Source organism: Periplaneta americana, chromosome 10 (assembly GCF_040183065.1).
Source record: "Periplaneta americana isolate PAMFEO1 chromosome 10, P.americana_PAMFEO1_priV1, whole genome shotgun sequence".
Lineage (NCBI taxonomy): Eukaryota > Metazoa > Arthropoda > Insecta > Blattodea > Blattidae > Periplaneta > Periplaneta americana.
This window is the reverse complement of record NC_091126.1, coordinates 1860647-1887027: the sequence shown is the minus strand read 5'-3', so window position 1 is coordinate 1887027 and position 26381 is coordinate 1860647. Positions and strand designations below refer to the sequence as shown.

The 26381-nt window shown below is 35.3% G+C and overlaps 1 protein-coding gene and 1 long non-coding RNA gene across 6 annotated transcripts in view; one reads left to right on the top strand and one right to left on the bottom strand.

Annotated features, from left to right (window-relative positions):
- The window catches only part of LOC138707378 (uncharacterized), a 47638-nt gene extending 46915 nt beyond the window's left edge, over positions 1 to 723 (top strand). Inside the window, exon 3 of the long non-coding RNA XR_011334215.1 lies at positions 55 to 723. This is a non-coding gene — a long non-coding RNA (uncharacterized lncRNA). The remainder of the gene's footprint in view (positions 1 to 54) is intronic.
- The window catches only part of LOC138707376 (osmotic avoidance abnormal protein 3-like), a 260073-nt gene that overhangs the window by 40444 nt on the left and 193248 nt on the right, over positions 1 to 26381 (bottom strand). For 3 of the 5 annotated variants that reach the window (XM_069836695.1, XM_069836699.1, XM_069836698.1), the window contains 2 exons: positions 15369 to 15535; positions 7927 to 8044 (listed from right to left, as the gene is read on the bottom strand). In XM_069836695.1, coding sequence (XP_069692796.1) covers positions 7927 to 8044; positions 15369 to 15535 — 285 coding nt within the window. The remainder of the gene's footprint in view (positions 1 to 7926; positions 8045 to 15368; positions 15536 to 26381) is intronic. The other 2 variants (XM_069836697.1, XM_069836700.1) reach the window with 1 other exon arrangement.

Sequence of the window (26381 nt, the reverse complement as noted above, 5' to 3'; positions counted from 1 at the left end):
TTGATGAATAATTTATGTTAGATGTTAATGGGAAAAATATGATTTTGTTTGCAGTCATGGAACCATTTGAAGCTAAACAAATCAGTGTTTCTCAGAAACATCGCCAAAAGTCATAGGCCTATAGATATTTTCTTAAGGTTAGTAGCAAGCATAGGTAAGTGTATAAAGATGTGGTCTTGTCTATGTAGGACAGGAAAGAAAAAGTTAGATTTAATAAGAGATAAAAAAATCTGTTAGAGTTTCTACACCTCAAGCTGATATGAGAGACAGGTATTACAATAGCCAAATACAATATAAAAAATTGATGAACTTGTTTGTGAGCATGTAAACTCTTTTCCAAGTGAAATGTCCCACTATTCTGGAAACAGACTCTCCCATTGCAGACATTATCTGTAAATAAAATATATGATTTGTGTGAGAGAGACTGTATCTCTTATCACGTATATGGGAAAATATATGCAGTGTTGATCAGTCTTCAACTTTAATGACAGAGGCAAAGAAAAACAAGCCTTTCGCAATAACAAGAACGAAACAATAAAAGTTTTAAGGAAAGTAACTCAACTTATAGTTTCTAAGAACCATCGGTATTAAACTTAAGATGAAAACTACATGAAGTATTACATGTTCAATTAATTGGTAATGGTATATATTGTGTTTAAAGTTTGCATTTTGAACTTCCATGTCTCTGTTTACGTTAAACTATTGTGTAAATAAAGAAAATATTGATGGTAACACTTTCTTTTATCATGAAAAACATTATATGTCATCCTTTCAGTTCTGCAAAAAGATGTTAACTCAGATTTTTTTGAGAATTTCATAAAAAGTTAAGTATTAATTATAAGAGTGAAGCACTGTTAGTTATAGTAAATAAAAATCAATGTTTCCTCTTCATATTCTCAGCAAAAAAAAAAAAAAAAAAAAAAAAAAGTCATATTCAAATTACATTAAGAGCCATTTTCTCCAAATCAAATTAACAAATTAAACTTGGTATAAATTAAACTTTAGTATTTACTTTAAACATGCTTCCATTTTCTCCATAAATTTCTATCACTCGTTTAGTTTAACAACAGCCCACTCTTTTAAACTTGTGTTGGCTACACTGACTGGCCAATCACAGCCAAGTAAACTGATGGCAGGTCATTTAGTTCAACATGCCAGATTTAATGCTATAATCAAAGTGAATAGAGAAGAAATGCAACAGTATACTAGTTTCACAGATAGGCCTAAATAAATTATTTATACCCATGTGAAGTGTTTTGTAGCAACATTCAATCCACTACCGTAAAATGGGTGACATGATACACTGGGGGACTTGATATGTTTTGTATGTTGATGTTTCGGAATGAAACAAAACGTATCAAGTCCCTCCAGGGTATCAAGTCACTCCGTTTTATACACTGGGGGACTTCAACATCGACCTACAAAATGTGTCAAGTCACCCCGTTCTACAGTATTTACTTGAATTTCTTGGAAAGTATTCTCGATTCCATTTTTCTCTGATAGACTAGATCATGTAACAACATTAATAACCCACGTTTTGTGACTGCATTATCTTTTGGAATATATGGATCTATTTTAACATAAAAATTGATGTCCTTTAACATTATTCCTTTCCTATGAATTTCAAGAAAACAACTTCCAGCTGCTAACGAGTTTGGCAACCCATCAAATCAGGCCTACTCAAGACCTCGGTAATTATAAAAAAATATACATTCTTCCCAGCCTACCTTACAAAATAAACGCAATGCATATTACATATAATTAGTTATTTTCTGTGACTGAAATCCGATATCATATTAATATAATAAAATTATTATGTAAGCCAGTGGCGGTTCCTCGGGAGAGGGAAGGGAGGAACGTCCTCCTCACATTTTCTTCTTTTGAAAGTAAATACCAAATAAAATATGTGCCTTGAAATTTGAGGAAGATTCGATAATTTTTAAGTTCACAGCTATAAGAAAAACTCAGTTGATCGAGTTTTAAATTACGCGCACTCATGTGCTGTAGAAAACTGTGAGAAAGATGCGAGATTGTCTGTGTAGAGGAAAGGCACTCCATTCCTCCTCTACTGCAGTTAACACACATAGACAACAGCGCACTAGCGGCCAGAGAAAGAAGCAGAGTTTTAAAGCGAGTAAATGAACAGAGAGGGAGGAGATCCTCCTCTGAATCAGTCATGGGAGGGAAATAGAAACCGACTGGTCGTGCAGCAAGCTCGCTACCACTGCCACCTAATGATGTTGCATTCAACCAGACTATAACACATCTAGGAGGAGACACAACAAAAACAGTTTTAACGCAACACTATGAAAGACACCATGTAAACTTTTTTTTAAATTATAAGTCAAAAATATTATTCATTCCACTTTATATAGGCTACTCTTCATGGTTTGAAACTTTCGTGGATATTTGAAAGTTAAAGTCGGGTTTATGTAAAACAAAGAAGAAGTAGTTTTACATAGTCGGCCCCTGAAATTCACTTCTATTCATTGTTTATTAGACAGGACAACAGCCAAGTTGTCAGTTTTGTACAAATATATTTGAAACTGAAAGTAGGTACTCCAAACTACATCATTCTTAACATAAAAAATTAATCGGCCACTGGCAGCTTTGAACAATAATGATAGTATGATTTTACAAGAACTGACATTCTTCAAAAGCATGTGATACTGAACTTGTATTTTATTCTATTTTATTTTATTGGGTTATTTTACGACGCTTTATCAACATCTAGGTTATTTAGCATCTGAATGAAATGAAGGTGATAATGCCGGTGAAATGAGTCCGGGGTCCAGCACCGAAAGTTACCCAGCATTTGCTCATATTGGGTTGAGGGAAAACCCCGGAAAAACCTCAACCAGGTAACTTGCCCCGACTGGGATTCGAACCCGGGCCACCTGGTTTCGCGGCCAGATGCGCTGACCGTTAATCCACAGATGTGGACCTGAACTTGTAAAATGTACATGTGGCAACACAGACCACATGGGTGGGTGCAGTGTTCTCGCTTTCCTCAGATTATTTCCCATTCCCATTTCCATTTCCGTAAAATGGTTCCGGTTACGAGTTAGTAGCTAGTCTCTTCCAGCACGTGTGATGCTGTAGTGTGCTCGAAAAATGCTACGAGGTTGTGAATTTCCTTGTAATTGTTAATTTGTGCAATTATTCAACAACGAATGGAAGTGAAAACATAATATATTTTGGACGATTTAGGAAAGTCAGTTTACAAGAACAGATTATTGCTATACAAAAGGGAAGGCCAACCCCAACACTACCTGATCTTACATGTATGCATGTAGGCTAATTTGTAGCATGTTTCATTCAAGAAGGTGTTATTTAGTGCTGTTAACTTCTTTCCTCCTCTTAAGAAATATGCAGGAGCCGCCACTGATGTAAGCGCAGATATATTTCAACTTGTAACGTAACTGTAATGAAAATTAAGTGGGACTTTTATACATTGTGATCACGCTTACTTACTTACAAATGGCCTTTAAGAAACCTCAGGTTAATTGCCCCCCTCCACATAAGCCCACCATCGGCCCACCATCCTGTGGAAGATTAATCCAGTCTCTATCATCATACCCCACCTCCCACAAATGCATTTTAATATTATCCTCCCATCTATGTCTCGGCATCCCCAAAGGTCTTCTTCCCTCCGGCCTCCTAACTAACACTCTATATGCATTTCTGGATTCGCCCATACATGCTACATGCCCTGCCCATCTCAAACGTCTGGATTTAATGTTCCTAATTATGTTAGATGAAGAATACAATGCATGCAGTTCTGCGTTGTATAACTTTCCTCACTCTCCTGTAACTTTTTCCTAAGAACCTTATTCTCAAACACCCTTAATATCTGTTCCCCTCTAAAAGTGAGAGTCCAAGTTTCACAACCATACAGAACAACCGGTAATATAACTGTTTATACATTCTAACTTTCAGATTTTTTGACAGCAGATTAGGTGACAAAAGCTTCTCAGCCAAATAATAACACGCATTTCTCATGTTTATTCTGCGTTTAATTTTCTCCCGAGTGTCATTTATATTTGTTACTCTTGCTCCAAGATATTGAGATCACACTATAATATATTAAAGTATTTGTGTACCGGTACTAATATTTTATAGAACACAATTATAGTTTTCATGTTATCAGTAGTGTTCAATATTACGGAGGTTGTGTTATACCTAATGCTACACTCACATAAGATATTGTACGTCAAGTGTAATAAGATAATTTTCTACAGCATATCCAATATCGTCAACTAGAACAGCTGTATCAAATTCCTTATGTTAATATAATGTTGTAATAAAATAATGTCCTTTTGCTATAGAGACTTTTCTAACTATTTTGTCTGTAGTAGACACATCAATAATAATAATAATAATAATAATAATAATAATAATAATAATAATAATAATAATAATAATAATAATAATAATAACGGCTTATTTAACCTGGCAGAGTTAAGGCCATACGGCCTTCTCTAACACTCAACCAGGGTAAAACTGCGATACAAAAAACACTACAAATTTACGAAGTAAAGTGCATTACAATTTTACACACAAAACTGAAGTAGATAATCATAATGTAAACAGCAAGTCAGTTGAAATCAGACATAATATATAACATGAAGAAAGAAAGGAAAATTCATAATAAAATGTGAACAGTAGGTCAAAACAAATGAGACATACAAAGTATAAAAATACAAGACAATAATAATATTGGCAGCAGCAGCACCACTTTGGTAACCAACATTAGTGAAAAAACTGCCTGAAGTAAATCTTAAAGTGACAAGAAACATTGCTTCTGGTGAAATAGCGTTATTTTCCTAGTTGCTGTTATAATTACATGCTTTATTTGATGTTTGCTGTTTTTTTTTTTACGAATTCTAAACACATTAAAAACTCTGTTTTATCACATTTTTCGAAATGATCTATCCTCGCACGAATAATTCTAGGTTTCCATAACTTCACTTGCACATAATATTTATTATCTTCTATTTCATAAAAAATTTCAATAAGTTCATCCATTTTCTAATGACATTACTATATCTTTTTACTAAAAAAAATCGCAGATATATCAATATAGTGTTAATGAAGTTTAACACGAATACTGGTTTAAACCTACACGACAGAAGGTTTATAAGCTTGAACCACATTTAAACTTGATACAAAGTTTAAAATAAGTGGGGAAAATTATTTTTAGTTTAAACTCATGCTTAAACCAGCATAAAATAAACACATTTTATGTGTAACAGTAAGCAGTTACGTCATGAAATGATAAGATAAAAACGCATCCCCAGTAGTATTGCTTTTGGTCATAGAGGTTTAAAAATCCCAGTCACTTTTCTGTAAACATATGTTTCATGTAATGCGAAGGAAAATATACAGACAACAAAATGATCCATTATCATTTATTCCAGAGTTCTGAGATTCAAAGAAATTCCAAAAGAATTGAAGGTACCGGTAATGGGAATTTATAATATAAGCTTACATATTTTTTCAAATAAATAAACTTTTCGGATGAATGTCATTTGCGATTAATTACAAATTAAAGATAAACAGTTTTAAGCATGCAGACTGGAAGATTTCTAGTTATTAAGGATATTGAACATATCACGATTCTACAATTGATTGTTCAATAATATGTTATATTACTTTCAAACAATTTGCTTGTAATGTAAAAAGTTGTTAGAAAATTGCACATTGACATATGACATTTTAGGCTATTCATACGACTGAATCCATTTCTGTAAGATCCAGAGATAGAATGTTACTTTCTCATAGATTACTGCACGTAGAAAAATACATATAAACATGCTAAATTATTAAACATGAGCTATTTTCTGCTATTTAATAATAATGCGTTCTATGTATAGGCCTACTGAATTGCTAACAAAGGTATTTCAATGTATTTTTTATACATCTTGATTACACAACCTTTAACACTATATCACTTCGAAATTGTATTATATGTCTTTCTCGTGTTAAATTCTATCGTACCTGGTTAACATGTTTCGGCCTGTTATGGGCCTTTTTCAGAACTGGTTGTTGACGGTCTTGGCGTCTTTTGTTTTGTTTCCCCTGTGGGGGTGTGTTTGTGCAGTGTAATGTGGAGTCAAAGAGTGTGTGTGTTCTGAAATTGAGTTGTGTGTTGAGAATTTCATTTGGATGTGTTTTTGTGTGTCTGTATATTTCGTATTGTTCTAGTGTGTTTAGTTTCTGGCTTTTTGGTTGGATGTGTAGAATTTCCATGTCTGTGTTTATGTCTCTCTAGGTATGGTTAGCATTTGTGTAGTGTTCTGCATATGTGGATGTGTTTTGTAATTTTGTTATGGCTGTAAAGTGTTCTTTGTAATGTGTTTGAAATGATCTGCCTGTGTGGCATATGTAAAAGTTGTTGCAGGTTTTTTTTTACATCACCAAAGTTTAAATATTTGAGTTATGTCACGAGCACAACTTTTAATAACACTAAAAAAATACTTGTCTTGTTTAAAAATAGATAGTATAATTGTATCTTATATTAAATCCTTCTGAACGAAATTATTTATATGAAAGAAATATCCAATTATACATATTCATTACCTGTACAGAACTATTAACACTACATCACTTAGGAATACAATATATGGTGATTACTTTCACGTGATAATTTGAACTAAATTTATAAACATCTAGTTGACTAGTTTCGGTTTGGGAGCCATCTTCAGAACTGCTGAGGTCCTTGCATCTTCCAGTGTCTTCGCCCTCAGTGGGGGTGCGTTTGTGTTGTATAATGTGGAATCAAATAACTACACTACACATTTTAAATCGAAAACAACAAATCCATAAACTTTCTAGACATCAGAATAACAAAAGTAGATAACACACCTTCAAAATCTACAGGAAACCCACAAGAACAACAACCACATGCACAACCCATCCCACCACCCAACACAACACAAACAAGCTGCATTCCGAGCCATGGTACATAGTCTACTCAACACACCAATGAGTCAACAAGACTACAAAGAAGACGTAAACACCATTAAATACATAGCACAAGAAATCGGATACAACCCTAACATAACTGACAGCACAAAGAGGACAAGACGTAATTACAAGAAACATAGAAACAACACAAACACAACAACACAAAAAATACATCACATTAACATACGGAAACAATAACATATACAAGATTGCATCTTCATTCAAGAAATTAAACTACAACATCGCATACAGAACACAAAACACTCGACAAAAGCATCTCAACATACACACAAACAAACAAATACAACCTCACATGCAATAGCTGCAACAACAACTACATCAGACAAACAGGCAGATCATTTCAAACACGTTACAAAGATGATCAAATCACACACTTCCACATACGCAGAACACATCACAAACGTCAACCACACCTACAGCAACATAGACACAGACATGACAATTCTACACAACCAGAAACTAAACACACTAGAACAATGCGAAATATACAGATACACCAAAACACACCCAAAACAAATCCTCAACACACAATTGGATTTTAGAACACACACACTATTTGACTCCACACTACACAACACAAACGCACCCCCACCAGTGTTGGAGAGACAGAAAGATGCAAAGACCTCAGAAGTTCTGAAGATGCTTCCCAAGCCGAAACTACTCAACTAGGTATTTATAAACTTAGTTCAAATTAACACGTGAAAGTAATCACCATATATTGCATTCATAAGTAATATCGAATTAAATATTTTCCAAGAAAAATGAATATACTATTAAAATTATTTCAATATATTACTATTGCTATACTACAGGTATATACTAGTAAGTAGTGATGAGAAAATACAGACTTTGCATTATGCTTACACATGTTAAAAAAAATGTGAGTTCAAAAACAGTATGCAATTTTCAGAGACATGACACACATTTAATATTTACCCTTCCACGTACTGAAAGCTCTGCTGGCATCTTCTTTTGCTCTATTTAGTAATTCTGCAGCCCGTTTAGGTTTAAAGTAGTTACCGGCAATGTCTTCTTGTTCACTCCTCTGTAGTTTCTGTAGGTCAAGAACCAATTGCAAGTTAGTATTATAATATTTTAAAGCATGTCATTATTATTATTATTATTATTATTATTATTATTATTATTATTATTATTAATTTAATCTAGCAGACCTAAGGTCAGATTTCAATTAAATACAATAAGCTTATCTATTACAGTTCAAATTAAATATCTTTCATAAGGACTGACTTAGGTAATATTAATTTATACATCTTGAGTACACAACTTTTAACACTACAGTATATTACACAGAATATGTATTGTACTGTATGTCTTTCTCGTGTTAAATTTTACCGTACCTGGTTAACATGTTTCAGCCTGTTAGGGCCATCTTCAGAACTGGTTGGTTCTGGTCTTGGCGCCTTTTGTTTGTGTTTCCTGCGGGGTGTGTGCGTATTGTAATGTGGAGTCAAAGAGAGTGTGTGTTCTGAAATTGAGTTGTGTGTTGAGAATTTCATTTGGATGTGTTTTTGTGTGTCTATATACACTATCTACCAAAAAGTAATTGGGCACTGTTTTTGTCCCTTTAGAACCTCGTGGCACCACCTCTTGCTGCTGTAACAGCATCCACCCTGTCAGGCGTGCTCTCCACTAGTTTGTGCAGGATATCCACTGGAATGCGTCGCCATTCCTCTTGCAACATGGCACTCAGTTGGACAATGGAAGTTGGCTGCATCTCCCGAGACCTCAATCGGTGGTCCAATTCGTCCCAAAGGTGCTCAATGGGATTGAGATCAGGGCTCTGTGCAGGCCAGTCCAACCGGTGAACATTATTGTCTGCATACCACTGCATAATAGCCGCCGAAACATGGCACCTAGCATTGTCATCCTGGAAGTGACAAGGGTCCATTCCATAGAAACACCACAGTGTTGGGAGCATTTCGTTATCCAGAATTGTACAGTATGCCTGTGAGTTCATTGTGCCATGAACAACCACCAGTGGTCCCACACCGTAGTACGAGAAACACCCCCACACCATCACTCCACAACCACCAAATTTCCTGGTAGGCACTATACACTCTGGTAGAAGCTGTTCCCCCGGGTAGCCGCCACACCCATACACGTCCATCAGACCGAAATAATGTGAATCTCGATTCGTCACTCGACAGAACCAATTTCCACTGCTCCAGTGTCCAGTTGCAATGGTCCAAACACCACTTGAGTCTCTGAGCTTTATTCGTCTTCGTGATATGCGGCTTATGTGCCGCTGATCTTCCGGAATATCCAAGTTGGTGGGCCTTTGTTTGCAATGTTCCAATGGAAAGAGACACGTTTGTCGCTGCTTTAAACTCCTGTCTGATGGTAGCCATTGGTTGTGTCCTGTTCTTTATAATCTCACATTTTAGGGTTCTGCGATCTCTGTTGGTCAGAATTTTCAGTCGCTCTGAACGTTCACCATTGTCACAATGTCCATGGACCTTCCACTTACGTAGGACGAATGCTACTGTTGATTTGGGCCTGCTAGACAGTCCACTGAGATGGCAGCCCACAATTATGCCCTTATCAAAGTCTAATAGTTCTGTACCACGTGCCATCTCTTTCTCAACTGGTTCTCTTGCTCACTGCGACACATACCGGCCACAAGAGTCAAATGACATTCTAAATTAACTAAAATCATAGGTGCCCAATTACTTTTTGGTAGATAGTGTATTCTGTATTGTTCTAGCGTGTTTAGTTTCTGGCTTTTTGGTTGAATATGTAGAATTTCCATGTCTGTGTTTATGTCTCTGTAGGTGTAGTTAGTATTTGTGATGTGTTCCGCATATGTGGAAGTGTTTTGTAGTTTTGTTATGGCTGTGATGTGTTCTTTGTAACGCAATTGAAATTATCTGCCTCTCTGTCCTATGTTGCAGATGTTCCATTGGAGTTTGTACATGCCTGTGTGGTTGTACTTGTTTGTTTGTTTGTTTGTGTATTGAGATGCTTTTGTAAAGTATTATTTGTTATGTATGCGATATTGTAATTTAATTTCTTGACTGAGGTTGCAATCTTGTGTGTGTGTTTTTGTTTTCATATGTTAGTGTTATGTATTTTTTGTGTTCTTGGTTTGTGTTGTATTCTTGTGCTTTTTGTGATTATGTTTTGTCTTTCTTATTATGTTGTCTATTATGTTAAGGTTGTATCCGTTTTCTTGTGCTATGTATTTGATTGTGTTTAGCTCTTCTTTGTAGTCTTGTTGACTCATTGGTGTGTTGAGTATTCTATGTACCATGGTTCGGAATGCAGCTTGTTTTTGTTGTGTTGGGTGATTGGATGTGTTGTTGTTGTGGGTTTTCTGTATACTTTGAATGTGTGTTTGTTGTCGACTTTTGTTATTGTGATGTCTAGAAAATTTATGGATTTGTTGTTTTCAATTTCTAATGTGTATTGTAGCTTTGGGTGTATTTTGTTTATGTGTTGATGTAGGTTTTGGATCTGTCTTTTGTTTTCTTTGTATAGTATTAGTATGTCATCTACGTATCTGTGCCAATATATGATGTTGTCTGCGTGTTTGTTGTTGTCGTCTTTGTTTAGTATGTATGTCTGTTCTATGTTGTATATGAATATTTCTGCTAGTATGCTGGAAATGGGTGATCCCATGGATAGGCCTTCGGTTTGAGTGTAATATTTGTTATTGTATGTGAAGTAGTTTTGTTTTGTGATGGTGTTTGTAATGTGGATGATTTCTTTAATGTGTTCTTGTGGTGTGTTGTTGTTTTTGAGTAGCTGTTCTAGAATCTGTAGTGTATCTTTTATGGTTATGTTTGTGTATAGGTTAGTTATGTCGAAAATCGCTAATATTGTACTGTGTGGGATATGTTTGTCTTTTATTTTATTCACTAAGTCTATGTTGTTTTTCATTGTTGTCTGTTTTTCGAATTTTATGTTGTTTCTTACGGTTTTGGCCATGTATGTGGCAGCAAGTTTGTGTGGTGGTGCATTTTGATGATTGACTAATGGTCTGATGGGTATGTTTTCTTTATGTATTTTTGGTAGTGCGTTTAGTTTAGGTGCAGGAGATATGATCTAGAAAAAAGTAATGAATGTGTCTGGATCGAAATAAAAAATTCTGATGGTTGTAATTTATTAATTGGTAATCACTATTTCTCTCCTGACACTGATCCCAAAAATTTAAGAAATTACCGGTATCTTACTTTTCTTGAGAATAATCTTGATTCACATAATTTTAGAATACTTATTCTTACTGATTTTAATTCTCCTGGAATTGACTGGGCATCTGGTTGTAGCCTTCCTAACATCCATTATTACGTAAAAATTAAATCTCTTGATCTATTTTCTTCTTCTTGTTTTCTTGGCTTAAATCAGATAAATTTTACTTTGAATAATACAAATCTTCTTGATCTTGCTTTTACCAATGTTATTGACAGTTCTGTTTACCTAGCTAACCATTCTCTTGTTCGTCAAGATAATTATCACTCTTCTACTTGTATTAATCTAGGAGTCAATTTAGCTCTTCCTTTTTATTCTTCTAATCAATCATATTTTAATTTTTCTCAGGGTGACTATATGAAATTATACACTACTCTTTTTAATCATGACTGGACTAGCCTTTACGAGTCTACTGATGTCAATGAAGCCATTGCTTCATTAACTCATACATTAAATAACGCTATTGCTGTTGCTGTACCTTTATCACGAGTAAAAAAATCTACTTATCCTAAGTGGTTTTCAAACTCGCTTCGTTTACTCAAAGAATAAAAATAAAGCTCACAAGAATTTTTAAAAATTCAAATCTGATTATCATTATCTAATCTTTTCTTCCCTTAGAAAACAAGTAAAAAATAAGATAAAATCTGATAAATTACTCTGGCTCCAATCTATTGATAGAAATTTGAAAAAATGAGACTAGGAAATTTTGGAAGTATGTAGAATCATTTCATAAATCTAAATCCTTGCCTACTGAGTTATTTATTGATAAGGAGCACATCACTGGTCATATTGAGATAGCAAATGCTTTTGCTGATCGATTTAAATCTGTACAAAAAAAGTTCAATCATCTACTTGTTAGTGATCCCATCACTACCGATTGCTTAGGTTTACCGGTTATTGAGTGTGAAGATGTCTTGAATGTCATTAGGAAGCTTAAGCCCAATAAATCTATGGGGACTGATGGCATACCTAATTTCATTATTAAAGGTTGTTTTCAAATTCTTATTCCTTTATTAACATTTATTTTTAATCTTAGCCTTATAATGGGTATTTACCCTTCTTTATGGAAGGAAGCGTCTGTCATTCCGATATTTAAGAATGGTAATAAATATACTGTTAATAATTACAGGCCTATTTCAATACTAAATAAAGTTTCAAAAAATTTTGAAAAAATTATTCACACACATGTTTCATTTTATTTTAAATCTAAATTAAATCTCGCTCAACATCTGGCAGTAATTAGGAGAGGGAGAGACCGATTTAATAGCGAAGTGATATCTCCATATTTTAGTTACTTGTATTCGCGGGGATGTTCTGGTGACTTGGTTATAATTAGTTTCCCACGCAGGTTTCACTTCCTTCAGTCACTTGTCAGAATCGGACAGATTTACGGCCACCTTGGGCAGGGTTTTGCATAGAGACTCGTTGAGGCGTAAAATCCTAAAGTCGGACTGGACCCGTGGGAAAGCTATTGCAAAGCCCGGATTTTCCAAAAGGACGGGGATTCTCGAAAGATCTACTAACTAATTTGATGTTGTGGGAAGTCCAAAGTCTAAATTTAGAGATGACATATTTCGCGCCCAATAAGAAGAGATCTTGGTTCAGCTTATGAGGTCACTTTGGACCAATAGAGAATAGATTTTAGATCGGTTAAGTGACGTAGTTGTTAGCCAATAGGATAGTTAGTTTTAGCGTAGGATAGGTTTTTATAAATAAGGGTGACGGGGCGCGGAGAGCATCACAACTTCTTATCGTGTTGGCGGCCCTACATACAGGGCACAATAACTACTTCGTTTCGTGTCGACAGGACAACTACTTCTTTTCGTGTCGACATCTTTTTTTGGGTGTTGGCGGCCCAACTTAATAGTCTTTCTTCCGGCGAAGAATCGATAGATAGAACTTTGTCATCGGCGAGACTACTCGTCAATGTTTAGGAGCTTCGATCATAGTGTACTGGACAGAGTATTGAATTTATAGTATCGGATAGAGATTATTCAGAGCTGCCATAGAGTCGATACAGAATTGCGACCAACGACTGAATTATAAGTCAGCCGGAAATACATACTCTAGGGTTTACCAAGTGAATACGACAATAAACTTCTAGTTTTGGAGTTTACACTGCCTTTTATATAAGTAGCCGGCTTCGTATTATTCCCGACATCGTCCTACACCACAACCGTACCTCGGCTACCCTGAGTGAATCTCACGCAACACCGAGCGTCGAAATAGGGTGGGCTGGCGCCCACTACTTAAAACCATAATAAATCTACCTACCCTATTCGCGCTACACGAAGGACGAGTGCTGACAGTCGTGGACCTGCCAGTGTGGGGCTTCAATAACGACTACCACCCTCAAATGGCGCCCAACGTGGGGCCTCAATAACGACAACCACCCACAGGCTTTACTAATAGTAAATCTACAATGACGAATTTGGTCAATTATCTCAATTTTATTATGCCTACAGTTGAATCCCAATGCCAAATTGATGCCATTTATTTTGATTTCAGTACAGCATTTGATATTGTTCCTCATCAAATCTTGATAAGTAAATTAGATTAGTTTGGGCTTCCCATTAATTATTTTAGCTGGTTTGAAAACTATTTAACCAACAATCTTGTGTTCGGTTGGGAAACTCTCTCTCTGATTCTTTCACTACTCTTTGTGGTGTTCCACAGGGCTCCACCCTAGGTCTGTTATTATTCTTGCTTTTTATCGATGACATTTGTAAGCCCATCAGTTCCCATTATCTTCTCTTTGCCGAGGATTTAAAAATATTTAGGAAAATTAATAGTCTTGATGATTGTCATTTACTTCAAAACGATATACATGCCATTCAATGTTGGTCTGATTATAACGGTATGAAAATTAATATTTCTAAAACATGCGTTATCTCCTTTTCTAGGAAGACAACTACATTGAAGTTTAATTATTCGCTATTGAATGCCGCCATAACCACGAAGGACTGTATAAAGTATCTCGGTATATATCTTGATTCTAAATTGTACTTTCATGACCATATTGTTCATTTATTTAATCATTCACTAAGAATGCTTGTTCTCATTAGATATATTACTTATTCCCTTTCCTCTCCTGATACACTACTTACATTAGGATATATTATGCTTCAGTAAGATCTAAGTTAGAATATGCATCTCTTGCGTGAAACTATTACTTCTACTGATTCGGCTAAACTAGAAAATATCCAAAGAAAATTAATTTCTCTTTATGTGTTCAGATTTGTACCCAACTCCTCTTCTTTAAATTATGAACTATCTAGTAAATATTTTAACTGTATCAGTCTGTATTCGAGACGTCAGAATATTGATTATGCCTTCTTTATTAATGCTATTATTTGTGTCATTGATTGCAATTCTTTCATATGTAACACTTATCTTAGAATTCTCGTGAAAGGTTTCCGTGGTCAAAGAATTTTCTTCACTAAATTATATAAATCCCTTTCTCCAGTAGCCAGGTGTATTAAAAGTGCTAATTTGCACGATTTGATTTGATTTTACTTATGCATAATATATCCTTACTTGTTATTTAATATCTTTTATTATTTGTTCTATTGTTTGTATTTCATCTCACTGACATTTTCTGTCATTCATTCTCATCATCATACGTTTTATTTTGTTTATTGTATCTTGTGCTAAACTGTAACTGGCCTTTGTGCCACTGTTTAGCACATTAATATACTAAATAAATAAATAAAAATATATTACTGTTGTTATTATTATTATTAATATTACTATTACTATTATTGTTACTATTATTATTATTATTGTTACTATCATTATTATTATTATCATTATTATTATCATTATCATTATTATTATCATTATCATTATTATTATCATTATCATTATCATTATTATTATTATTATTATTATTATTATTATTATTATTATTATTATTATTATTATTATTATTATTAAGCTTTTAAAAACCATCGAGTGTTTTTACTGCTAAATGAACAATATTTCGCCACTGTATGTAAATGTGATGCTTACTCATAGATACTGCATATGAATTGTCGTTAATGCAGAGAGGCATATGGCATGTCCGGAGCTATTTTCTCGACATCAGAAATTATCGAGAATATCTGGAAAAAAAGTTTCTGTACCATCACAACATTTTCTCCAAAGATTAAGAAATAACAGCAACTCACCTTGAAAATTGCTTTATTTTCATCATCTGTGTCTGGCGAACTGAGTCTCCTGTCTGAAGGAGGGCTGCTACTAGATTTACCAGACTTGTGGCTGGAGCCACTACTCCTGTTTGAAGTTCCGTTATGTGCCGAACTTGGTCGCAAAGTTAGCAGGCTGGGTTGCACTCCTGCACAAGCCATGCATATTAGCAATTTACACTTTTAACACAAATATCAAATTTCAAAGGCATTTTCAAAGGCATATTGGTTCCGTTAAGTTCAATGTTAATTGAAAAATGAGTTCTATTCAGTCAATACTTAACATAAACACAATAAAACATGTTATAATAACATTTACACAGATTTTAAAAACAAACGTTTTCGCCAATTTTGATTGGCATCTTCAGGTCGTGTAGGTCGAATGGAACATGTTATAGAAAGTGAACACTTGGTATATGACGTTAAAAACCAAAGTTACAACTGTAATATCACTTAAAACAGAGAATAGAATATAGCAAAAGCCTCCACGATGTGTGTAGACTTGGTATATGACATTAAAAACCAAAGTTACAACTGTAATATCACTTAAAAACAGAGAATAGAATATAGCAAAAAGCCTCCACGATGTGTGTAGAATCACTGTGTTGAAAGAGGCGTGTGTGAACCAAGGAAACAGCAAAACTCTTCTGTCATTGCAGATACAGTTTTCAAGATAGATTTGAAGATGCTACGAACAGGTCGGTCGTGTGGCCGTTATGGAGAGCAGGAAAAATCCTGTAAATCGTAAGGATAGAATGAAAGAATATTTAGAAGCATTTAAGTATTATTTAAATCTTCTAAAACAATACTTACAAAAAATGGAAGAACGTCTTGAAATCCATGAGGCCGGCGACACGACTGATCTTTACATTAAGTGGTAGCGTATGACGAAAACTGTATACGTTGCACGACTAGTGGATGAATGACCGTTACTTGCGTGTGATTTTAAACAGCGGGTTATTTGAATTTGGGTATTGTTCGTTAAGGAGCGGGCTATCATTATTATTAGAAAAGGTGGTAATATATAGTTCCTCCGCAGCATTCATATAATTATGATTGTTAATAGTCTTTAAGACCTGAAGGGCTTCTTCTATGCCAGTAAGTTCGTGATTAAGGGAAATGAGATGCGTGGCAAACTTTGATTTATTCCTATTAAATTTGAAGTCAGAGACGTGCTCCTTGTAACGCGTGCGAAAATTCCTTTTTGTTTGGCCAACGTATTTACTGGGACAGTTTTTACATTGTAATAGATAGATACCGCTATTGGCAAATTTATTGTAATTTTGAATGTTATTGGGAATTATATTATTAAGTTTGTTGTTGGTACGGAATGCTACGTTAATTTGTTCTTTTCTAAAAAGGTTACCTAATTTGTATGACACATTACTGAAAAACGTCATGGGTTTCCAGTGGGTGGTTTTAGTCTTTTTGACAGAACTTATTAAAGTGCTATTAGTTTTGGTTTCTGCTTTAAATTTATTTAAGCGTTTTCTTATCAAATTGTTAATTAAATTCTTATTAAAGCCATTGATTTGTGCTAAATTTACAATGTATCTATATTCAGCCTGATAATTGTTTCTGGTTAGGGGGACTTTGAGCAACCGGTCAACTAGAAAACGGAAATTACTAATCTTATGTGTGTAGGGGTGATTGGAATCAAATTGGATGGAATGACTGGTGGTTGTAGGTTTCCTATAAATATTATAACAAACAGTGGAGCCTCAAATGGCTATGTTCAAATCCAAAAAGTTTATAGATCTATTATGTTCTGTCTCACAAGTAAATTTTAAATTAGGATGCAGGTTATTAAAACTTTTGAGAACATCTTCGTGGATTGCACTACTATTATTGTAAAGTATGAGGTTATCATCTACGTAACGTGCATAGAAGAGTATGTTATACTGAGTAGTTAACTTGGGAACTTGTTTACATTCCAAACTTTGTAAGAACACTTCCGAAAGGAGACCAGATAGGGGATCGCCCATGGCTAAGCCTTTAGTTTGTTGAAAAATTTTGTCATTGAAAGAAAAATAATTCTGTTTTAAGGAAATGGAAAGTAAGTTGGCAATTTGTTCTATGATGTTGTGATCTATGTTCTTCGATCTTAATTTATCTTTTACGATATCTATGGTTTCCTTAATGGGCATATTGGAATATAGGTTTTCAATGTCCAAAGATATTAATTTGGTATTCTTGTTTAACTTAATTGATTTCAAGTTTCAATGAGATGTAACGAATTATTTAAAGAGTATTTATTTTCAAGCTGCAAGGCATTTTTTAAGAAATTATGCAAGAATTTGTTAATTTTGTGGTTAGGGGCCCTAACACTATTCACCACTGGTCTCATGGAAAGTACACTTTTATGTGTTTTCGGGAGGGTTCTTAAAAATGGTGCACAAGGGTTTTGTACCATATATTTATGCGCATTGGAATTCGGGATAATTGTTGAAGCTGATTTAATGGCTTGTTTGATCTGTTTCTGAAATGAATCTGTAGGATCACTTTTTAATTCTATTACATCATTTTTATTAATGAAGTCGTTGGTTTTATTAATGTAATCGTCTTTAGTCATTAAAACAATGGCATTATTTTTATCTGCCTTGACATGGATTATATTATTTTCTTTTAATCTTTTTCCTAGTTTTCTAATTTTGTTATTGACTAATTTTGATTGTTGAGTATGTATATTTGAAGATTGGCTTTTAGAATAATTTTCGATAATTTTGGCTGCTTGGACTCTTAAATAGTCCTTGTTATGATGCGAGCTACTTTGGATAGTGGACTCCGTTTCAATAATGAGATCGTCTATGACCTTCTCAACATCATGGGTAGCATAGCCCGCTCCTTAACGAACAATACCCAAATTCAAATAACCCACTGTTTAAAATCACACGCAAGTAACGGTCATTCATCCACTAGTCGTGCAACGTATACAGTTTTCGTCATACGCTACCACTTAATGTAAAGATCAGTCGTGTCGCCGGCCTCATGGATTTCAAGACGTTCTTCCATTTTTTGTAAGTATTGTTTTAGAAGATTTAAATAATACTTAAATGCTTCTAAATATTCTTTCATTCTATCCTTACGATTTACAGGATTTTTCCTGCTCTCCATAATGGCCACACGACCGACCTGTTCGTAGCATCTTCAAATCTATCTTGAAAACTGTATCTGCAATGACAGAAGAGTTTTGCTGTTTCCTTGGTTCACACACGCCTCTTTCAACACAGTGATTCTACACACATCGTGGAGGCTTTTTGCTATATTCTATTCTCTGTTTTTAAGTGATATTACAGTTGTAACTTTGGTTTTTAATGTCATATACCAAGTCTACACACATCGTGGAGGCTTTTGCTATATTCTATTCTCTGTTTTAAGTGATATTACAGTTGTAACTTTGGTTTTTAACGTCATATACCAAGTGTTCACTTTCTATAACATGTTCCATTCGACCTACACGACCTGAAGATGCCAATCAAAATTGGCGAAAACGTTTGTTTTTAAAATCTGTGTAAATGTTATTATAACATGTTTTATTGTGTTTATGTTAAGTATTGACTGAATAGAACTCATTTTTCAATTAACAAATATCAAATCTTATAACATATTGTTCCCTCATTGGCGGTTATGCATATTTCTTTTTCGTCTGTTCCTACAGCCAAACATGAATGTTTATGAATTATCTCACATACCATAAAATGTTAATATTGAAACACATCTGAGAATAATAATAATATTAGCAACACTAATTGCATTGCTAAAATAACGATGATAAAATAATAATAATAATAATAATAATAATAATAATAATAATAATAATAATAATGTCATTTTTACAAGGTACTGTATTACATGGACACAACTTAGAATCTACAGTAGCATGCAAATTAATCCGAACATGATAGTTTTTAGCATTTTCTTTGATTGTTTGTCTTCCAGCTGCATATTCCTAATTAAGCTTTGTAATATAGCAGACTTTCATTGTTGAAGGTCTGGAGTTTATATTTTTTGCAATCAGCAACAGTAGTTGAAAGAGAACAGAGCGTGTAGGAGAGCTCCAGCAGAGAGAAACATACATGTATAGAGGGGGCAGTGACCCCACGACTAAGATGTAAGAACAGTGAAGCATTGAACAGTAAAAATGGAAAGAATCACTGAATTCATTAGAGAAGAATGGAGCATATTAGCTCAAGAAATAAACTCCTCAGAACAAAAGACACACGTTTTGGAAAAGTTACAGAGCCTACACAAGCTACAAGAAGAAAGGCAAACAATTGATAAGTTATAAGCAAACACTGAAGAAAAGAAAATGAAGATTGAAGAAAACAAAAAGAAGATTGAAGAACTACTGCAGAAAATTGCGAAAATGTGGAATAGAATCTAATACTTTGAAGAGAATCAAAGAAAAAAGAATATGATAATTTGTGGTGTAAAAGAAATAGGACGTGAATATGGAATAGAGACTTAGGAGACAATGTGCAACGTTTGTTGGGAACTATTTAATTTTGAAGTAAGGGAAGGACATATTGAAGAAACAGACCAATTCTCATAAGACTTACAAATATGAGAACGAAAGAATTAGTTATGATGAAGTGGAGAAATTTGAAAAGAACAAAAATTAGACTGGAATATGATTTTGATTACGAAACACGAAATAGAAGAAGACTACTACTTCCATTCTTGAAGGCAGCAAGGAAGAAATGGCATTTTGCTAGAATGTATAAAAACAAGATGAAGGAGAATGAGAAATTTACGATCTGGACTTTTGTCGAGAAAACATAAATCACACGGATTTTTGGTTAAATGACAACGCAAAAGGAAATGAAGACTTAGTGAAGAAAGCAAGTAAGATGGACGTACAAACGAATATAGGATGAGTAGAAAGGAGCAGAAGACGTGGGGTCATCACCCAAGACAGAGCAGGAAGCGGTGGAAAGCTGACATCAGTGAATAACAAAAAGCAGGAAGTGAGAACAAATGAAACGATTCATAGGTGGACAAAAACTCAACTTACGTCATAGGACACCAGGGCGAAGAAAAAGTGAACCTCAGCACAATGCAAGCAACCGAACGCATGGTCGAAAATAATGAAGAAATCAGCATGTAAACAATGGATAACAGAAGAATGAAGTGGAATTGTCGATCTAACCCAACTGTGCAGCGACATAACGAGCTCAGTCCATCTGCAGAATAAATGCTGTTTGAAACAGATTCCCCCCATTTCTGTACTAATAAATCGACTTATGAAATCCCTTTCGTCCAGAAAGCACTTCTGATACCTTTTGAGACTGCATACTGTATCTGTCCTGTACATTCTGGATGTAGGGTTTGATTACAAATCTGCCTCTGGCAATGTTCAGTTTTATAAACAAAGAGCATACGACCGCTTCTAGGGCGCAAGGAGTAAACCCTATGATGTTAGTTACAAGCAATGCCGTCAGTGGTGGCTTGTAACCATACATTCGTAATTTTCTCGCAAACGTCTCGATTGCGGACCCATGTTCACTGCGACTTTTTTGCTTCTATTTACATGTACTTTCAACAGTATAAGTCTGCGCCATTCCTTTTGATACACACCGTATAGGATCCAACTTTAACAATGTTCACTGTTGAGGTTAAGGTTGAAGCAACAGATGGTAATTGCATGAATTTGTTAGTATCCTTTTCTATTTCGATGAGGTGTTCATTCACGCAGTCATAGCCACTGAGGAGTCAGAAGAGGGCAGTTGTTTGTTGTTTTCTTTGGTAGAGGTGCAATGGTTCTTGTGCATTGTTGTATATTTTCGTATGGTTTTCCAGATAGTAGTTCTTGGCTTCCTATTTGTCTTCTTTTGTTTATTTCATTTTTGAAGCCTCTTAATATTTTCTCAACTTTTTTATAGAAAAGTGAAATTTTCAGATATAGGTCTATTTACTTAGTAGCCTTCCAGGTGCTGAAACAATGTTTTCGTAAATCTAATATATCGTAAATACATATTATTGAAGATAGTGTATTATAAATTTTGAAAATATTTGCATGGAAAATGTTTGTAAGGAAATGAATTAACAAAGCAACTACTGTTACATCATAAGCAAAAGATGAATGCCCATGTGTTGTAAAAATGCCAGCTCTAGAGCTTCAGCAGGTTTCGAGAAAATAATTTAATATTCTGATGATATGAAGTTGCTCACCAATATCACCTTAAAAGCATATTGCGATGAGATTTGTTATGAAATATTTGTTACACTTAAAATATATACAGTACAGTACCTAGGTAACTTTGCTTTGTGCTATAATATTGTTTTGATTAGTTTATTGATTACTTTTATAAGGCTAAAGAAATGCATCAATATGAATTCCAAGTTATCATGTCATAGTCAATCTTTTTTTTTTTTTTTTTTTTTTTTGGGATATCACTTTCTTTATGAATGATGTGTTTCATCCACTTAGTATAGTATAGTTGTGCTGCTATGGCATTTATGTGAATGTTCCTTCTTAACTCTTTATTATGTTATTAACGTTTAAAACCCAACTGCAATATTAAGAAATTGGTGTTAGTACTTTTGTTTTACAGACAATATAGATAATATCAAATAGAAAGAATCCATATAAAAATAACGACATAAAATTTCACGTTCCATTTAAAGTTTGTGCACCACTATTTTCTTAATGCAACAGGCTGGTTATTCCTTCTTCCATACCAAGCGCTTGATGCCCACGCATGACGTCAAGGTCAGAAAAATGCGCTTTCTTTGACATCACTGTTCTAAAGTATTGTAATTTATGCAAAATGACATGGAATGCATTACGCTGAATTGAGGCAATGGCTTACATTAACACATGATTAGGCCACTGCGCACGTATCAATCCTGGCAGTGATGATACCAGGTTCTGCAACATTTCCCGAGGGATGAGGTTCCACTTCTCCTACAATGTTGCCCGCATTTTGTTGCGACGTCGGACACTTTGACCCAGCATATCCCACAGGTGTTCAATAGGATTTAAGTCTGGACTGCATGTTGGCCAGTCCAGGTTTGATATCCCGATATCATGAAGGTAGCCTGTCATGCAGCGAGCAGTATGGAGGTGGCCATTATCGTACATAAGGATGAAATTTTCGATGGGGAAGGGAGCAAAGGATTGCATGATCTGCTAAAACTTCCGCTATGTATTGGTGCACATTCAGAGTGCCTTCCTCGACAAAAAAAAAAGAGCTTTGTTTGGGCTTGACAGAGCCACCTAAAAACAGCGTTTTTTTGCAGAAGATGCAAGACGAATATCGCTCCCCACGCTTTCTCCATATTCACTGTCCACCATCAAATAACTGGAAGCAAAAGGGCGACTCACCCGTGAAGACCACTGACCACTGGTCCACAGTCCAATGCCAGTATTGACATGCAAACTGTAATCACACCGCCTGGTTCCGAGACGAGCTATGGAGAAATTACAGTCTTCTTCAGGTCAAATTGGCTTCCCAGTGTCTTCGTCTAACATTCCTCTCACTCACAGTGATCTTCCTTACTGTTTTGAGACGATAGCAGTCGTGTGTAGAAACCTATCATCCCTGGCAGATGTGGACCTATCACGGCTGATTTTGGTCGTCTGTGGTAGGTTACCCAGTTTACAGAATTGCCATAGGGGATGTTAGATGCTTCCAAATGATGCACTGATAACATCAGCCACAAAACGAACGATTCATCCACCCTCAACAAAAGCGATAGCTCTCGCAATGTCTTCTCGAATAAGAGATATGTCAACTTGTCAAATTCAAAAGGGAAACTGAAGAAAAATGTGCTACATATTGGTAATTCATCAATAGCAGCCACTGCACAATTGTAAAACTTAACAAGTTTTATTGCTGGTCCATGTCACAAAACTATAAAGCACACAACTTAGGGGTAGAAAGTGGTTCATGGAGTAGCATTTTATGACCTCTTAACATCATATTCATCTCCAAAAATATCGAATACATCTTTTCTTACTCATGGAAGCTAGTCAATTTAGTGATACTCTCTCTAAATTGGTGTTTTAATTACAGATTTTTTTCTTTTTTTTTCTTTCTTTTTTTTTTTTTTTAACGAAATGATTCTACTTTTTTGCTGGCCACTGTATATTACGAGTTCTGATTTTGAAGTTGCTATTGGCTTCTATTGCAGATTTACATTTGACTAATATTACTACATATCTTATTTTGTTTTGTGCTTTACTGCAATAGTTATGGCTTGGAGTTCTGGTTCAAATATTATTGCTCTTTATCTTGTATGAAATAATGTGAAAATTCTCCATTCTACATTTCTGATCCTCCTCCATCAGTGTATATTTTGAGCCACTCACTCCCCTTTTGAGTATTTAGTGTCTATCGTTTCCAGACTTAATTGTAATAATCTGTCAGGTTCTTCTTTTCTTCAGTAGGTATTTGGATATAATCTGCAGGAATTCTAGGTTGGAAGTTTCATTCTTTGGGTATCAGAGAAGTAATTCTTCTGCTTATGTTTTAAACGGATTTTGGGTCTTCAGTTTGTTTCTTGCTTTACTTTTTGAAACCAATTGTGTTTTATTCGCTGTGTACCAGTCTTTCATATAGTTGAAAATCATCTTCCAATGGTCATTCATTCGTTCCTGCTAGTAGTGCTATGATTGGAGTTGTTTTCACTGCTTAGTGCTTGTATTTTCTTATTTCTCCTCCAGGCTTTATGTTTCATTTCTATATTGCTTCCAGCCAGTCTCTGTAGGTACTCATCTATATTATATTATGCTATATTAAAGATTTATTAATTTGTCCTACAGAATAATGTCTGTAATATTGACAATTAATATTTGAGGAGAAAAATTCGCTCTGGTGCCGGGGATCGAACCCGGGTCCTTGGTTCTACATACCAACTGCTCTGACCACTGAGCTACGCCGAATTCAATCCACAGCACCAGAAGACTGAACTCTCCTCCTTCGATGTTTCCCTTTGTGGCCTGACTCCAAGTTAGGCATATACGTTGACGTTTTATGTCCAAGTCAACTGCCATTACACAAGGGGCGCACTTAACTGAGTGACTGTTTGGCCGGGATTCCGCAGTTAAGTGCACAGTAATCTGTACACAAATATGCACTGCTAGCTATGAGAATATTAAACAACGAAGGAGGAGAGTTCGGTCCAGTGCTGTGGATTGAATTCGGTGTAGCTCAGTGGTCAGAGCACTTGGTATGTAGAACCAAGGACCCGGGTTCGATTCCCGGTGCCGGAGCGAATTTTTCTCCTCAAATGTTAATTGTCAATATTACAGATATTATTCTGTAGGACAAATTAATAAAATCTTTAATATTCTCATAGCTAGCAGTGCATATTTGTGTACAGATTACTGTGCACTTAACTGCGGAAATCCGGCCAAACAGTCACTCAGTTAAGTGCGCCCCTTGTGTAATGGCAGTTGACTTGGACATAAAACGTCAACGTATATGCCTAACTTGGAGTCAGGCCCCATTTGCCAACCCATGTAACATTTTTAACGTGCCCAGCGGAGGATTAAACAAAAAAATTCCGGTTAAAATATTTTAACGTTTATTCTACTTTTAACCACCACACCTGTCAACAGTGTGACTTTTATTCTTAATAATTCACCCTACAACAATGGGTATTCCACTCAACACAGCAACACAATAGTCGTTATTGCACTCCACACGATGACAATGACAATACACGTGTATTATTGAGAACAACAATGTACTCCTAATTTCAACTAATGTTCACAAAGCTCTAAGTGCAGAACAAACCTGTCAGTTCTCAGTTCACAATTCGCTTGCCTTGGCTAGTTCTTCTAGCTCACTGTTCAAGTTCACTGCACATCGAACTCAGATCTTCCAGATACGTCGCACTCGACTGGACGCTGCCACAGTTACGGACCCACTAAAGTGCACTGCATATCGAACTAAAGTCCTCTGGCTAAGTCGTCCTCGCCTGGCCACTGCCACAGTTACGGACTCATTCAAGTTCACTGCACGTCGAATTCAGATCCTCTGGATACGTCGCCGCTGTCCAAGACAAGACTTGCAGGCTGACTGGAGACTAACTAACTACTCCAAAGACTGCTCGCACTTTTATTACTAAACCGTAACATCTCGAATCTTCGATTCGCGTGGCTTTTCGAACCTTCGAGAGGGATATGCTTCAAGATGTTCCCCCTACTCTCTCCGCTCCACGCCATCCCGTAGTTTTCCTTCCCCTCGCCCCATACTGCCCTACAGCGCCTACCGAAGCTCGAGTTTCGTTTCCCTTCGCCTTCCTTCTCGCTGGATGCACGTGCACACTCCTGAGGCAACCAGAACGTTCCAGACGAGTGCCACACTATATTATTTGTTGAAAGGGCATATACCCAGCTAATTTAAGTGGCCCTAGTAAGGGCATGATTGATTATATTTCCAAATACATTTCTCACGCATGTGAGTTAAGTATAACTTCTTAATTTGAATGATTCAGAAAATTAATAAACTTAAATGATTAAGCAAGAAATAGTTTTTTTGTTTGTCCTGTAAAATATATCTTTTTGGACTTCGGCCCTTTTAACAAACAGCTATTCATTTGTTCTACAAAAGAAATGCAATAGAATAAGATAGAACTTTGATCATGGATAATCTTTTCGAAATTTCATCAATAAGGCAAATGTAATGTTTACCTTATTAGCTCTCCATAAAATCACAGTATTTGGGGGTAGGGGAAGGAATACGCACAAACATGACACAAGAAAGAGATTTAATTATCACAACCGGAATTTAAAAAAAAAAAAATGCTGAAAAAGATACACACGTGATGGGAACTTTGCCTCCTATTAATCTGCAATACTTACTGGTACAACATTTAGAAGAGAACTGAAAAAGTACACAATTTATAACCTTATAAGTTCACTAATACTCGTGGCTTACAATTACTTGTATCTCTATCCTTCATTTCATCTGTTACCGGTATCTTGTGTAATTTTTGTAACTGTTATGTTGTATAATTTTAGTGTATCAATTTGTAATTTTATTA